A 15,888-nucleotide genomic window follows, 5' to 3' on the forward strand; every position below is an offset into this window, starting at 1 on the left:
TCTGCTTGATGCAACGTTTCTTATGGCTTAATACATCTTCTTTGCGCTGAGATCCCGCTAACGGGATCGATATGACAACAGCAGTGAAAGTGCAGGGCACCAAATTCAAAACAACAGAAATCCCATAATTAAAATGTCTCAAAAATACAAGTATTTCACACCATTTTAAAGATACACTTCTTGTTAATCCCACCACAGTGTCCAATTTCAAATAGGCTTTACTGCGAATGCACCACAAACAATTATGGTAGATCAGAGCCAAGTCACAGAAAAACACAGCCATTTTTCCAGCTAAAGAGAGGAGTCACAAAAATCAGAAATAGAGAATGAATCACTAACCTTTGATCTTCATCAGATGACACTCATAGGACTCTCAGTATACATTGACGCATTATGTTCAGTAGTTCCGAAAAACATCCAGTGATTTTGCAGAGAGCCACATCAATTTACAGAAATACTCATTATAAATGTTGATGAAAATACAAGTGTTATACATGGAACTTTAGATAAACTTCTCCTTAATGCAACCGCTGTGTCAGATTTCAAAAAAGCTTTATGGAAAAAGCAAACCATGCAATAATCTGAGTACGGCGCTCAGAGCACAAACAAGCCATAAAGATATCCGCCATGTTGTGCAGTCAACAGAAGTCAGAAATAACATTATAAATATTCACTTACCTTTGATGATCTTCATCCGAATACACTCCCAGGAATCCCAGTTCTACAATAAATGTTTGTTTTGTTTGATAATGTCCATAATTTATGTCCAAATAGCTCCTTTTGTTAGCGCGTTTGGTAAACAAATCCAAACTCCTGAAACGCGTTCACTAGGAGCAGACAAAGTCAGAAAGTTCCGTTACAGTCCGTAGAAACATGTCAAAGGAAGTATAGAATCAATCTTTAGGATGTTTTTAACATAAATCTTCAATAATGATCCAACCTGGAGAATTCCATTGTCTGTAGAAATGCAATGGAACAGAGCTCGCTCTCACGTGAACGAGCATGGCCAGCTCATGACTCTATGCCAGACCTCTGACTCATTCCCCTCTCATTCCCTTCATAGTAGAAGCAAGAAGTTTTTTAAATGTCATGTGTGAAGAGTGATATTTTTGTAATCAACTTTTTAGAATATACTTAATTGTCATTGTTTTCACCTTGTTATAACAGTATCTTCAGTGGAGAGAAAATGTAAAGCTTTCAACATCTCACCTCTTGTACTTTACAGTACATATAGTAACTACAAATAATACATTTACATTGGGTTGTATAGCAAGAGCACCTGCTCCCAGCTGCCCACTGCACTGAGGCTAGGTAACACGGTCACCACCGATAAATCTGTGATAATCGAAAACTTCAACAAGCATTTCTCAACAGCTGGCCATGCCTTCCTCCTGGCTACTCCAACCTCGGCCAACAGCTCAGCCCCCCCCCCCCCCGCAGCTATTCTCCCACGCCTCCCCAGCTTCTCCTTTACCCAAATCCAGAAAGCAGATGTTCTGAAAGAGCTGCAAAACCTGGACCCATACAAATCAGCTGGGCTTGACAATCTGGACCCTCTATTTCTGAAACTGTCCACTGCCATTGTCGCAACCCCTATTACCAGCCTGTTCAACCTCTCCTTCGTATCATCTGAAATCCCCAAGGATTAGAAAGCTGCCGCAGTCCTCCCCCTCTTCAAAGGGGGAGACACCCTGAACCCAAACTGTTACAGACTTATATCCATCCTGCCCTGCCTATCTAAGGCCGCCATCGATAAAAGACAGTACTGTGCAGCCGTCTTCATCGACCTGGCCAAGGCTTTCGACTCTGTCAATCACCATATTTTTATCGGCAGACTCAGTAGCCGTTTTTCTAATGACTGCCTTGCCTGGTTCACCAACTACTTTGCAGACAGATTTCAGTGTGTCAAATCAGAGGGCATGTTGTCCGGTCCTCTGGCAGTCTCTATGGGGGTACCACAGGGTTCAATTCTTTGTATATATCAATGATGTTGCTCTTGCTGCGGGTGATTCTCTGATCCACCTCTACGCAGACGACACCATTCTGTATACTTCTGGCCCTTCCTTGGACACTGTGCTATCTAACCTCCAAACGAGCTTCAATACCATAGAACACTCCTTCCGTGGCCTCCAACTGCTCTTAAACGCTAGTAAAACCAAATGCATGCTTTTCAACCGTGCGCTGCCTGCACCCTAGAATATGTGGACATCTGTAAGTACCTAGGTGTCTGGCTGGACTGCAAACTCTCCTTCCAGACTCAAACATCTCCAATCCAAAATCAAATCTAGAGTCGGCTTTCTATTTCGCAACAAAGCCTCCTTCTCTCACTCCGCAAAACTTACCCTAGTAAAACTGACTATCCTACCGATCCTCGACATTGGCGATGTCATCTACAAAATAGCTTCCAATACTCTACTCAAGCAAACTGGATGCAGTTTATCACAGTGCTATCCGTTTTGTTACTAAAGCACCTTATACCACCCACCACTGCGACCTGTATGCTCTAGTCGGCTGGCCCTCGCTACATGTTCGTCGCCAGACCCACTGGCTCCAGGTCATCTACAAGTCTATGCTAGGTAAAGCTCCGCCTTACCAGTTCACTGGTCACGATGGCAACACCCACCCGTAGCACGCGCTCCAGCAGGTGTATCTCACTGATCATCCCTAAAGCCAAAACCTCATTTGGCCGCCTTTCCTACCAGTTCTCTGCTGCCTGCGACTGGAACGAATTGCAAAAAATCTCTGAAGTTGGAGACTTATCTCCCTCACCAATTTTAAACATCTGCTATCTGAGCAGCTAACCGATCGCTCCAGCTGTACATAGTCCATCGGTATATAGCCCACCCAATTTACCTACCTCATCCCCATTCTGTTTTTATTTTATTTACTTTTCTGCTCTTTTGCACACCAGTATCTCTACCTGCACATGTTCATCTGATAATTTATCGCTCCAGTGTTAATCTGTTAAATTGTAATTATTCACTCCTATGGCCTATTTATTTCCTACCTCTTCATGCCGTTTGCACACAATGTATATAGATTTTTTTTTTACTATGTTATTGACTTGTTTATTGTTTATTGTTTACTCCATGTGTAACTCTGTGTTGTTGTCTGTTCACACTGCTATGCTTTATGTTGGCCAGATCCCAGTTGCAAATGAGAACTTGTTGTCAACGAGCTGACCTGGTTAACTAAAGGTGAAATAAAATTTAAAAAATAAAAAAAAATAGTGGTTTATTCACCTTCAATATCATCATCATCATCATCATCATCATCATCATCAGTACAAAATAAACACAGACACTTTCAGAAGGAGCAATGTCCTGTTACATGAAATATGATGTATTGCCATTTTAAAACACATCATGCAGACACAGTATGACATCATGGATGTTTGGAGTGTTGAAGGTAGTTCCACCAGCGAGGGAATTCCACTCCGGAACACAGAAAGATGGAACATACCGGAATGTTCGATGATTGATAATATTGCATCTTACAGTTAACAAGTTCAGATTATTTCTTGATTTAAAGCCTTTGTCCTTAGATGAATATCCACCATTTTGTCCAACTAGTAGTTAGAGAATAGAATACATTATTGTTTAGTGAGAATGTGATGTCATATGTTTCTTGACCCCCGAACTAGTGTCAAACGTTCCCATGTAGGAAGGAGGAGTTAGGGGTGGATGGGAGAGTGGAGATTCAATGGAGAGGTTTACCCCCCTGACAGCCCCATTGAGTCTGATTATGGGATGGAACATTGGGTGGGGGTAGTGGGGGTAAATATGGGCATCCCTTCTGATAGGCCATACCCACAGGAAGTGTCACTAAATGACGTTGTTGAACAGATGCATGAACTTCTGATTGTTCTCATCCTGGACGGGAGGCAGGAAGGGACAAAAAGCACAACAGGTAAGAAGCAGCTGGAGAGAAGGTTTAGTTATATTTCCATGTGTCTCTTTCCTCTTAGAAACCCTGTTGTATAAGAACCCAAAGTGAACCAGAGGGCCTTGTTGTGGTCACAATAACACCCTTTGACGTCCCTGTGGTCCTTCACACATTCCTGAGTCAGTACCTAGGGATTAGTAGAGGTCATCCAGACCGTTTTTACATGTGTAAACAGCTGGATCTCGTCTGAGCGGTTAGCTGGATATGCCGAGACCCACTACGTGCTTAATGCTGAGTGGTTTAGGTTCTGTCCACTATAGTGCTGTCTGGTCAGAACATGGTGTTGAGACCCGTTGAGTGGTTTAGGTTCTGTCCACTATAGTGCTGTCTGGTCAGAACATGGTGTTGAGACCCGTTGAGTGGTTTAGGTTCTGTCCACTATAGTGATGTCTGGTTAGAACATGGTGTTGAGACCCGTTGAGTGGTTTAGGTTCTGTCCACTATAGTGCTGTCTGGTCAGAACATGGTGTTGAGGCCCGTCTCTCTACTCGTGATGGTCACCACCACCACATACATGCAGACACATCTGTTTCCTTTTGCAGATGTTTTATATTATTGTGTGGTTATATTCGCTGGACTCACACTGCAGTAAGGAACTGCATGTCAAAACTGTGTCAGCAACACAACACTTCTTCTCAAGACTGACGATGCCGTGCACTAACTAAAGGTGAGGGGAGGCGGTGTCCTGCAGCGCATCCAAGCACCAATGATTGGTTGGATAAACAGCGGTGCTGTTTAGTTGAGAGGGCATGTAAACACACACAGTCATACCATGCTCATAGGGCTCTGGTCAAAGGTAGTGCACTATATAGTGATTGGGGTGTCATTTGGGACGCATTCAGTGTAAAGAAATGACAGTGGCATATTGTACTACTACAGACATCAGTGTTTGGGTGCTTAAATGTGACTTTGTCAAGTAGCCAGTGTTGTGTTTCACCATTCTGTCTGATTAATTTCCAGTTTGTATTGTTGTTATTAGCCCAACATTAGTGAGGACATTCATATCTGACTGCTGCAGTAATATTGAGATGCCAGTAGGAGGAGCTCTAGTCTAGAACACTGGAACCTTTAGTTCCACTTTGAAACAGCTGATGAGGAGAGTAAATTGAATGTGTTTGTAGAATAGAATGAATGACATCATGGAACTGACCAAATGTAAATGGAACTTTGACCTGTTCCATGTAGAACTCAGAGGGTCAAGGCAACACATTCTAATATATTATAAACATTCCATATAGAACAGTCAACATATTGTTAACATGGTTCTGTATTTAAATAAAAGTGGAAATGGGGGACATTTTGTCCATTATAGAAATGTAGGGCACATTTTAATACAGTAACCTCCCTTTTCTGACATGCTGTTCTGATTATCATGCATGTTAATGTCTTAAAAGAGGAAGGAAAGGACTGTTCTGCATCAGCTACTTGTGTTCTGACTACTATAAATATGTTTCAACCACAGAACACACATTTACTAGCAGTTCCCACTCACTACCAGTCAGTTGACTCACTGTACAAGACCTCTCCCCTTCAGTCTGTAAGTACTCTTGACAATATCTTGAAATATAGTTTTTTGTTTTTAGCCCTAAGTCATGTACTCAAGGGTCTCAGACATGGAGTGCTGATCTAGGATCAGGTCCTCCTGGTCCATATAATTATGATCTAAATGGGAAAACTAGATCCTACTCTGAGACATTTTGTGAATACAGACACTATCATAAAATGATGATATAAAAGGTATGTGTGACTTGTTGTTTATCCTCACAGCTTGGGGATAGGAGTTATCATTCAAGCTGGTGGTAACTGCCTTGCTCAAATTGGCAGATTTTTCCATCTTGCCAGGTCTGGGATTTGAACCAGTAATGTTTCAGTTACTGGCCCAACATTCATAACCGCTATGCTACCTGCCGATACCGCTGATACACCATATTACCAAACTATTATGATGAATGTGATTTACACACCATCCACCCAAGGCTGTGATGATGATGTGTTGTTATATCTGCATCCCAAATGACACCATATTCCCTATAGAGTGCACTACTTTTGACTAGAGTCCTACCTGCTGCCACCGATTGTTTGTATGTAGTTATTCTCCAGCTATAGAGTGAGTTGTTGTTTATGTTTCTAAGTCTGCAGGGTGGGAGATGCAACAATGTCCTTGAGAACAGCAGGAAGTGTGTTGGTGGTCTTTCTCTGGTCTGTAGCAGGTATGGTCTTTCTCTGGTCTGTAGCAGGTATGGTCTCATTCTTATCTTTAAGTTGCTCTGTTTAATAATCTACAGATATTTCTAAAAGGATAAGAATCATAATGTTTTTCTGGTGTGTTCTGTTAGGTGTCTCCACTTCACTTAAATAGTTATCTTTCACACCTCACTGAGTGATGCTTATCTGTGGTTTCCATTCACATTCAAATCAGGAACTATGGCAACAAAGTGTGGACAAACCCTACTTTCAGTATGAGCCAATATACCTTGTCCTCATTCTGATACCATTGTGATGTCTAACTGTGTTTCAGTGGTACTGGGTCAGAAAGGATGGAGTGTGACTTACACCACTCAGAGAATCTGTGCCTTGAAGGGGTCAACAGTAGAGCTGACTTGTTCTTATACATATCCCAGTGGTACAGTCACAACAACCCTCTGGTTCACTAATTGGGGGTCTGGTGTAGAACCTGAAGATCTAGGTCAGGACCCAGAGTATACAGGTCGTCTGGAGTATCATGGGGATAAGAAGAAAGACTCTATCCTGAGAATCACAGACCTGAGAGAGAGTGACTCAGCTACGTACAAATTCAGATTACTAACAGATCAGACCGAAGGGAAATATTATGGAGATCCTGGAGTCACTCTGTCTGTTACAGGTACAGTAACATTCTATATACTGGTGATCCTGGAGTCACTCTGTCTGTTACAGGTACAGTAACATTCTATATACTGGTGATCCTGGAGTCACTCTGTCTGTTACAGGTACAGTAACATTCTATATACTGGTGATCCTGGAGTCACTCTGTCGGTCTCAGGTACAGTTACATTCTGTATACTGGTGATCCTGGAGTCACTCTGTCTGTAACAGGTACAGTAACATTCTATATACTGGTGATCCTGGAGTCACTCTGTCTGTAACAGGTACAGTAACATTCTATATACTGGTGATCCTGGAGTCACTCTGTCTGTAACAGGTACAGTAACATTCTATATACTGGTGATCCTGGAGTCACTCTGTCTGTAACAGGTACAGTAACATTCTATATACTGGTGATCCTGGAGTCACTCTGTCTGTTACAGGTACAGTAACATTCTATATACTGGTGATCCTGGAGTCACTCTGTCTGTAACAGGTACAGTAACATTCTATATACTGGTGATCCTGGAGTCACTCTGTCTGTAACAGGTACAGTAACATGCTTTATGCTGCTAGTCTGTTGAATTAATATCTACTGTCCATTTCGATCTAGAAATTGGATTTGCATATATGGAACAGATTTAAGAATTAAATGAGTTTGAGAATGTCTTGCATCATGTTATTAAACTATAGAACAGGTGATTCAGGGTTTTAATGTTGTGATCTACTCCAGCTCTGCAGGTGAAGCTGACTTATTCAAGTTGGCAAAATTTGGTGACAATTACCTGTATCACCACCTGTACTCTGAGTAACCCCAAACCCACCTACATCTGGTATAAGAATGGACAACATCAACACGAGAGCACCTCCCCCCAGTACAAATACTCAGTCTACAGTAACAGTAAAGACAGTTACTCCTGTGCTGTAAAAGGCCATGAGGATCTCCACTCTCCAGCAGTGTGTGAGTATGAATTTAACTCAGTATTCTAGTATACCTTTTCAAGTATAACTCTTCTGTCTGCTAAACAGCCCTCACAGTTGTCTAACCAAACTGTAACACTTTGACAAGACAGGATGGAATAACTACTTTAGATTACTGAAGCTCACGATTCCACTGTGTAAATAATGTCCTCTTTATGTTTCAGGTGTTCAGGGTCAGAGCTGCAACACAGTGACTTACACCAAGAGGACAATCTGTGCCTTGAAGGGGTCAACAGTGTATATATCCTGTACTTATGACAGTGGTTATGATACAGTCAAATCATCACTCTGGTTTAGTCCTAAACAGAGATCTAGGTGGAGTGATAAGTTGACACCTGAGGACCTAACAAGAGACCCAGGATATGCAGGCCGTGTGGAGTACCCTGACAAAGAGAGATGGAGATACACTGGTCACTCCACCCTGAGAATCTCAAATCTGAGAGAGGAGGACTCAGCTGAGTATCGCTTCACTTATAAAACATACTACTTTGAATGGGGTCATAGTTTCCCAGGAACAACTCTGTCTGTCACAGGTAATACTACACTGTATGATACAACTGTAAATCATATTGAATTACAGGAGAAAATATATGAACCATCCTGTTAACACAGAGGTGTATGTGGTTTTATACATATTGTTTCAGGTCTGCAGGTGAAGGTGACTCCTGCTGCAGAGGGACAGAAGACACTGACCTGTATCACCACCTGTACTCTGACTGACAACCCCACCTACATCTGGTACAAGAATGGACAGAATGTACAAGGTGTCTCCTCCCCCATGTACTCCATCAGCAGTGAGAATGCAGACAGCTACTTCTGTGCTGTAAAAGGCCATCTCAGCTCTGCTGCAGTGTGTGAGTACAGTACAATAGTACAGTATTCTACTTAGCAAGTATCATGTATTCAGGTTAAAGAGACGTCTTACTTTATCAATCATTTTAGAACAAAAATATATATTTTTACTAATTGCTAATATTACTTTGACAAAACATTTGGTATTTTACATCAGATAAACCAAAGAACACCTCAGTGTCAGTCAGTCCCTCTGGTGAAATAGTGGATGGCAGTTCAGTGACTCTGACCTGCAGCAGTGATGCCAACCCACCTGTCCAGAGTTACACCTGGTGGTACAAGAAGAATGGAGGTGACAATCAGAGTATGACAGGACCACAGCATGTCTTCAATCAAATCCAGTCATCTGACACTGGAGAGTACTACTGTGAGTCCCAGAATGAGATGGGGACAGACATGTCTAGGACCATAAACATGGATGTGAAGTGTGAGTAAAGTACAGCTCAGTGTTTGAATGAGAAGGTAGCAAAACAATTATAACTAAATGAAGTAGTCCTGAAGTACAACATCTCCAAATGAGTATTTATTAATTTTATTAATGTTTTGTGTAAGTTAGAGTTTTAGATAGTTCTCTGACTTAACAGATCATTTATTTTTGACATGACATATCATTTGTAAATATACTACTGCTATAAATATACTACTGTCCTATCCGTCGGACATATTCTCCTTTACTAGATGGTCCAAAGAACACCTCAGTGTCAGTCAGTCCCTCTGGTGAAATAGTGGAGGGCAGTTCAGTGACTCTGACCTGCAGCAGTGATGCCAACCCACCTGTGGACAAATACACCTGGTACAAGAAGAATGGAGCTTCACTGAGAGGATCTGAAAAGACATACAATTTCACGACCATCATCTCTGAGGACAGAGGAGAATATTACTGTGAAGCTGAGAATAAATATAGACGTCTCAACTCTTCTTCTGTGTTTGTGGACGTTCAGTGTAAGTTCACCTCATCTTTAATCAGAGGATCACGTTAAATTCATATTTAAATCACAAGTAAAACACTATTTAATACACTGTTGTTACATATTGTCCACCAGACGGCCCAAAGAACACCTCAGTGTCAGTCAGTCCCTCTGGTGAAATAGTGGAGGGCAGTTCAGTGACTCTGACCTGCAGCAGTGATGCCAACCCACCTGTGGACAAATACACCTGGTACTTTCAAAATGAGACTTTTCTAAATGGATGTGGACAGATGTACAACATCAGTAACTTCAAGTCTAAGGACAGTGGACATTACCACTGTGAGGCCTGGAATAGAAGAGGATCTAGGAACTCTACAGCTCTGATGATCATTTTACCAGGTGAAGTTTCATCTTATATATTTCAACACAAAATGATGTTTCAAACTAATATTAATAATTATACTTTAGCTTATACAACTTTGTTTTATAATTATATATACTTTGAGATTAGATAAGTTAACAAATATTGTTCTAATGTCCTCATATCATCCATATTTTATTGTAGGGAAACAAACCTCAGTTCTGACTGCAGCTGTAGGAATCACAGTGGTTGTTCTGGTTCTCATCCTCTGTTTCTCTGGACTCATGTGGTTCAGGTGAGAGATTCTTTTAAAGATTATTTCACTCCAACTCTTTTTTATGAACTTACTTTGTTCATTGATTCGTTCAATAATAAATGTATTAATTAATGTGTAAACCAGGAAGAAGGCCTCCACATCCACCTCTGACACAAGAGACACATCAGAGAATGATCAGGTGAGTCTGTTGGAAACAGAGAATGTACAGGTGAGTCTGTTGGAATCAGAGAATGTACAGGTGAGTCTGTTGGAATCAGAGAATGTACAGGTGAGTCTGTTGGAAACAGAGAATGATCAGGTGAGTCTGTTGGAAACAGAGAATGTACAGGTGAGTCTGTTGGAAACAGAGAATGTACAGGTGAGTCTGTTGGAAACAGAGAATGTACAGGTGAGTCTGTTGGAAACAGAGAATGTACAGGTGAGTCTGTTGGAAACAGAGAATGTACAGGTGAGTCTGTTGGAAACAGAAAATGTACAGGTGAGTCTGTTGGAAACAGAGAATATACAGGTGAGTCTGTTGGAAACAGAGAATGTACAGGTGAGTCTGCTGGAAACAGAGAATGTACAGGTGAGTCTGTTGGAAACAGAGAATGTACAGGTGAGTCTGCTGGAAACAGAGAATGTACAGGTGAGTCTGTTGGAAACAGAGAATGTACAGGTGAGTCTGTTGGAATCAGAGAATGTACAGGTGAGTCTGTTGGAAACAGAGAATGTACAGGTGAGTCTGTTGGAAACAGAGAATGTACAGGTGAGTCTGTTGGAAACAGAGAATGTACAGGTGAGTCTGTTGGAAACAGAGAATGTACAGGTGAGTCTGCTGGAAACAGAGAATGTACAGGTGAGTCTGTTGGAAACAGAGAATGTACAGGTGAGTCTGCTGGAAACAGAGAATGTACAGGTGAGTCTGTTGGAAACAGAGAATGTACAGGTGAGTCTGTTGGAATCAGAGAATGTACAGGTGAGTCTGTTGGAAACAGAGAATGTACAGGTGAGTCTGTTGGAAACAGAGAATGTACAGGTGAGTCTGCTGGAAACAGAGAATGTACAGGTGAGTCTGTTGGAAACAGAGAATGTACAGGTGAGTCTGCTGGAAACAGATAATGTACAGGTGAGTCTGTTGGAAACAGAGAATGTACAGGTGAGTCTGCTGGAAACAGAGAATGTACAGGTGAGTCTGTTGGAAACAGAGAATGTACAGGTGAGTCTGTTGGAAACAGAGAATGTACAGGTGAGTCTGTTGGAAACAGAGAATGTACAGGTGAGTCTGTTGGAAACAGAGAATGTACAGGTGAGTCTGTTGGAAACAGAGAATGTACAGGTGAGTCTGTTACTATCAGATTATGTGTATTGCTTGGTGGAACATTTCTACTCCTCATGTTGTCTGTCCTCTTCCCATCAGGGAGACTCTAGTCCAGTGTATGAAAACGTCTCAAGCATGTCCACAGCCCCTACTGCAGCACAGACAGCAGCCACAGATGACCAGGATGATGTTCACTACTCCAGCGTCCACTTCTCTCACTCCAAAAACCAGGAAGTGCCTCTGTACTCCACCGTCCAAGTGCCTCAGCCCCAGAAAGAGGATGAGGATGTCCAGTACGATGCTGTGAAATTCAACCTCCCCAGTGCTGCCAACCAGTGAGCATATTCTGCCATTAAAACAACATAGAGCCAATTCTAGAGCATTGTGAATACACCACATTAAAGGAGAAGTTGGCTTTTTTACAACCAAATTAAAAATGTTGATGTAACTGCTATGTTGTATTCTGGTCCAGACAACTTTGATTTCACTTGTTTTAGAGAAACTTTCCCCAACCAGCAATTCACTTCCTCATCCTCGTTGTGCAGTACAGAGGCTCTGAAAAACATGAACAAATGCTCCAAAAAAAAACAAATCCATCCTTTTAGAAACAGAAATATCTCAGTATAGTGATGCAGGTGTTTAGATGTAACAGTTGTACACATGACATTGTGTCATTCTGAACTTTATCCACAACGTTATATTCCGTTTTGTGATGCTCCTGCTGTTTCTCCGTCCAACTGTTCTTTTCTCAGTGTATCAGGCTGCTAGAACGGACGAGAAGCATCGTTCAAGTCTCAACAACATGGAACATGACGTTACGGATTAAGTTCAGAATGACACCATTTCATGTGTACAACATCTAAAGACATGCATCACTATAGACGACTTAGAGCTTTTTAGATTCTAAAAGGATGTTTTTGGGGGGTGTTTTTGGAGCCCACTGACTGAACAACGAGGATGAGGAAGTGAATAGATGGTTGGGGATAGTTTCTCAAAAACAAGTGAAATCGCAAAAAGAATCGGCCCCTTCTATAACATACTATTTACATATCATTTTTTAAAGGTTTGGTTGTAAACAAGCTGTATTCTTGATAACAGCTCATTCATATGCTGCTACTTATTGGAACGAGAAGACCAAGATGTCATCAATAAGCAAAAGAGTTGACCCTCAGTGGCCACTAGTGATGTCATTTCCTTAAACTACAAACCCAACAATAGAAATCTCAAGACGATTCCCATGTCTATAATGAGATAGTGGTGGTTTTGAGGAACTATTCTGTGTTCCAAATGGAACCCTATTCCTTATTTAGTGCACTACATTTCACCAGAACCTTAGAGGCCTTGGTCAAAGTAATGCACTATAAAGACTATATGAAGGTTTTGGGGGGATGCAGATTCTGTTTTATTTCTGTTTTTCTCTCTTCAGACCCACAACAGCACAAGCAGCTGAGGAGTACTCTTCTGTTCTCTACAGTACAGTCAACAAACCTGAAACAAGAAGACCTGAACATTACAAACCCAGAACCAGGAAGACCTGAACACAACAAACCCAGAACCAAGAAGACCTGAACACAACAAACCCAGAACCAAGAACACCTGAACACAACAAACCCAGAACCAAGAACACCTGAACACAACAAACCCAGAACCAAGAAGACCTGAACACAACAAACCCAGAACCAAGAACACCTGAACACAACAAACCCAGAACCAAGAAGACAACAAACCCAGAACCAAGAAGACCTGAACACAACAAACCCAGAACCAAGAAGACCTGAACATAACAAACCCTGAACCAAGAAGACCTGAACACAACAAACCCAGAACCAAGAAGACCTGAACACAAGTTTGACAGAAACCCTGTATAGCTGGACCTGTATAGTCCAACTAAGTGTTATAATAATCTATCATAAGATTTGCCATTTAGAAAATGCTTTTATCCAAAGCGACTTATAATTATGTGTGAATACATTTTACATGCCGGTGGCCTCATTGGGAATGGAAACCATGCACCATGCTCTACCAACTGAGACACACAGGACTACTGTATTCACACTTAGTTGGAGTGCTGATCTATGGTCAGTTTTGTCTTATAAACGATGCTGTACTTGTCACCTTGCTCCGTTGTGCACCGGGGCCTCCCACTCCTCTTTCTATTCTGGTTAGAGCCAGTTTGCGCTGTTCTGTGAAGGGAGTAGTACACAGAGTTGTTCCATGCAATTTCTCGCATGGAATAGCCTTCATTTCTCAGAACAAGAATAGACTGACAAGTTTCAGAAGAAAGTTATTTGTTTCTTGCCATTTTGAGCCTGTAATCGAACGCACAAATACTGATACTCCAGATACTCAACGAGTCTAAGGCCAGTTTTATTGCTTCTTTAAATCGGGACAACAGTTTTTAGCTGTGCTAACATAATTGCAAAAGGGTTTTCTAATGATCAATTAGCCTTTTAAAATGATAAACTTGGATTAGCTAAGAGCTAAGTGACCCCAAACTTTTGACCAGTAGTGTGTGTGTGTGTATATATATAAATTATTCTTATTTACATTTTTCATAAAAAAAAAATATACACTTATAATCAAATTTATAAGATTATATATGAACATTCAATATTTTCTTTCTATTTTGTTTCTGTTCTATTATACAGTACTGTGCTATTCTGTTACATTATACAGTACTGTGCTATTCTGTTACATTATACAGTACAGTACTGTTCTGTTACATTATACAGTACTGTACTGTTCTGTTACATTATACAGTACTGTACTGTTCTGTTACATTATACAGTACTGTACTGTTCTGTTACATTATACAGTACTGTACTATTCTATTACAGTATTGTACTATTCTATTGCAGTACAGTACTATTCTATTGCAGTATTGTACTATTCTATTACATTATACAGTACAGTACTATTCTATTGCAGTATTGTACTATTCTATTACAGTATTGTACTATTCTATTGCAGTATTGTACTATTCTATTACAGTATTGTACTATTCTATTGCAGTATTGTACTATTCTATTACATTATACAGTACAGTACTATTCTATTACATTATACAGTACAGTATTATTCTATTACATTATACAGTACAGTACTATTCTATTACATTATACAGTACAGTACTATTCTATTACATTATACAGTACAGTACTATTCTATTACATTATACAGTACAGTACTAATCTATTACATTATACAGTACTGTACTATTCTATTACATTATACAGTACTGTACTATTCTATTACAGTATACAGTGCTGTACTATTACAGTATTGTACTATTCTATTACAGTATTGTACTATTCTATTGCAGTATTGTACTATTCTATTACAGTATTGTACTATTCTATTACATTATACAGTACAGTACTATTCTATTACATTATACAGTACAGTACTAATCTATTACATTATACAGTATTGTACTATTCTATTACAGTATTGTACTATTCTATTGCAGTATTGTACTATTCTATTACAGTATTGTACTATTCTATTACATTATACAGTACAGTACTATTCTATTACATTATACAGTACAGTACTATTCTATTACATTATACAGTACAGTACTATTCTATTACATTATACAGTACAGTACTATTCTATTACATTATACAGTACAGTACTAATCTATTACATTATACAGTACAGTACTAATCTATTACATTATACAGTACTGTACTATTCTATTACATTATACAGTACTGTACTATTCTATTGCAGTATTGTACTATTCTATTACAGTACAGTACTATTCTATTACATTATACAGTACAGTACTATTCTATTACATTATACAGTACAGTACTAATCTATTACATTATACAGTACTGTACTATTCTATTACATTATACAGTACTGTACTATTCTATTACAGTATACAGTGCTGTACTATTACAGTATTGTACTATTCTATTACAGTATTGTACTATTCTATTGCAGTATTGTACTATTCTATTACAGTATTGTACTATTCTATTACATTATACAGTATTGTACTATTCTATTACAGTATTGTACTATTCTATTGCAGTATTGTACTATTCTATTACAGTATTGTACTATTCTATTACATTATACAGTACAGTACTATTCTATTACATTATACAGTACTATTCTATTGCAGTATTGTACTATTCTATTACAGTATTGTACTATTCTATTACATTATACAGTACAGTACTATTCTATTACATTATACAGTACTATTCTATTACATTATACAGTGCTGTACTATTACAGTATTGTACTATTCTATTACATTATACAGTACAGTACTATTCTATTGCAGTATTGTACTATTCTATTACAGTATTGTACTATTCTATTACATTATACAGTACAGTACTATTCTATTACATTATACAGTACTATTCTATTGCAGTATTGTACTATTCTATTACAGTAT

General features: G+C 39.6%; 1 protein-coding gene across 2 annotated transcripts; it reads left to right on the forward strand.

Moving 5' to 3' along the window:
- The first annotated feature begins 6,230 nt into the window (after window positions 1-6,230).
- On the forward strand, window positions 6,231-14,278 carry LOC109878256 (B-cell receptor CD22-like). 2 transcript variants are annotated; one of them, XM_031819268.1, is made up of 11 exons: window positions 6,231-6,808; window positions 7,523-7,750; window positions 7,935-8,303; window positions 8,415-8,624; window positions 8,780-9,049; window positions 9,301-9,564; window positions 9,666-9,929; window positions 10,096-10,186; window positions 10,292-10,346; window positions 11,487-11,803; window positions 12,895-14,265. In XM_031819268.1, the coding sequence occupies exons 1-11, from the start codon at window positions 6,445-6,447 to the stop codon at window positions 13,004-13,006; spliced, it is 2,544 nt and encodes an 847-aa protein (XP_031675128.1). In that variant the 5' UTR covers window positions 6,231-6,444; the 3' UTR covers window positions 13,007-14,265. The 2 variants fall into 2 exon arrangements, with proteins under 2 accessions (XP_031675128.1, XP_031675129.1); XM_031819269.1 differs by having other exon boundaries at window positions 6,233-6,808; window positions 11,568-11,803; window positions 12,895-14,278.
- Window positions 14,279-15,888: the final 1,610 nt, after the last annotated feature.

The sequence above is a fragment of the Oncorhynchus kisutch genome, unplaced genomic scaffold (genome assembly GCF_002021735.2).
Source record: "Oncorhynchus kisutch isolate 150728-3 unplaced genomic scaffold, Okis_V2 scaffold2000, whole genome shotgun sequence".
In the NCBI taxonomy this organism is placed as follows: domain Eukaryota; kingdom Metazoa; phylum Chordata; class Actinopteri; order Salmoniformes; family Salmonidae; genus Oncorhynchus; species Oncorhynchus kisutch.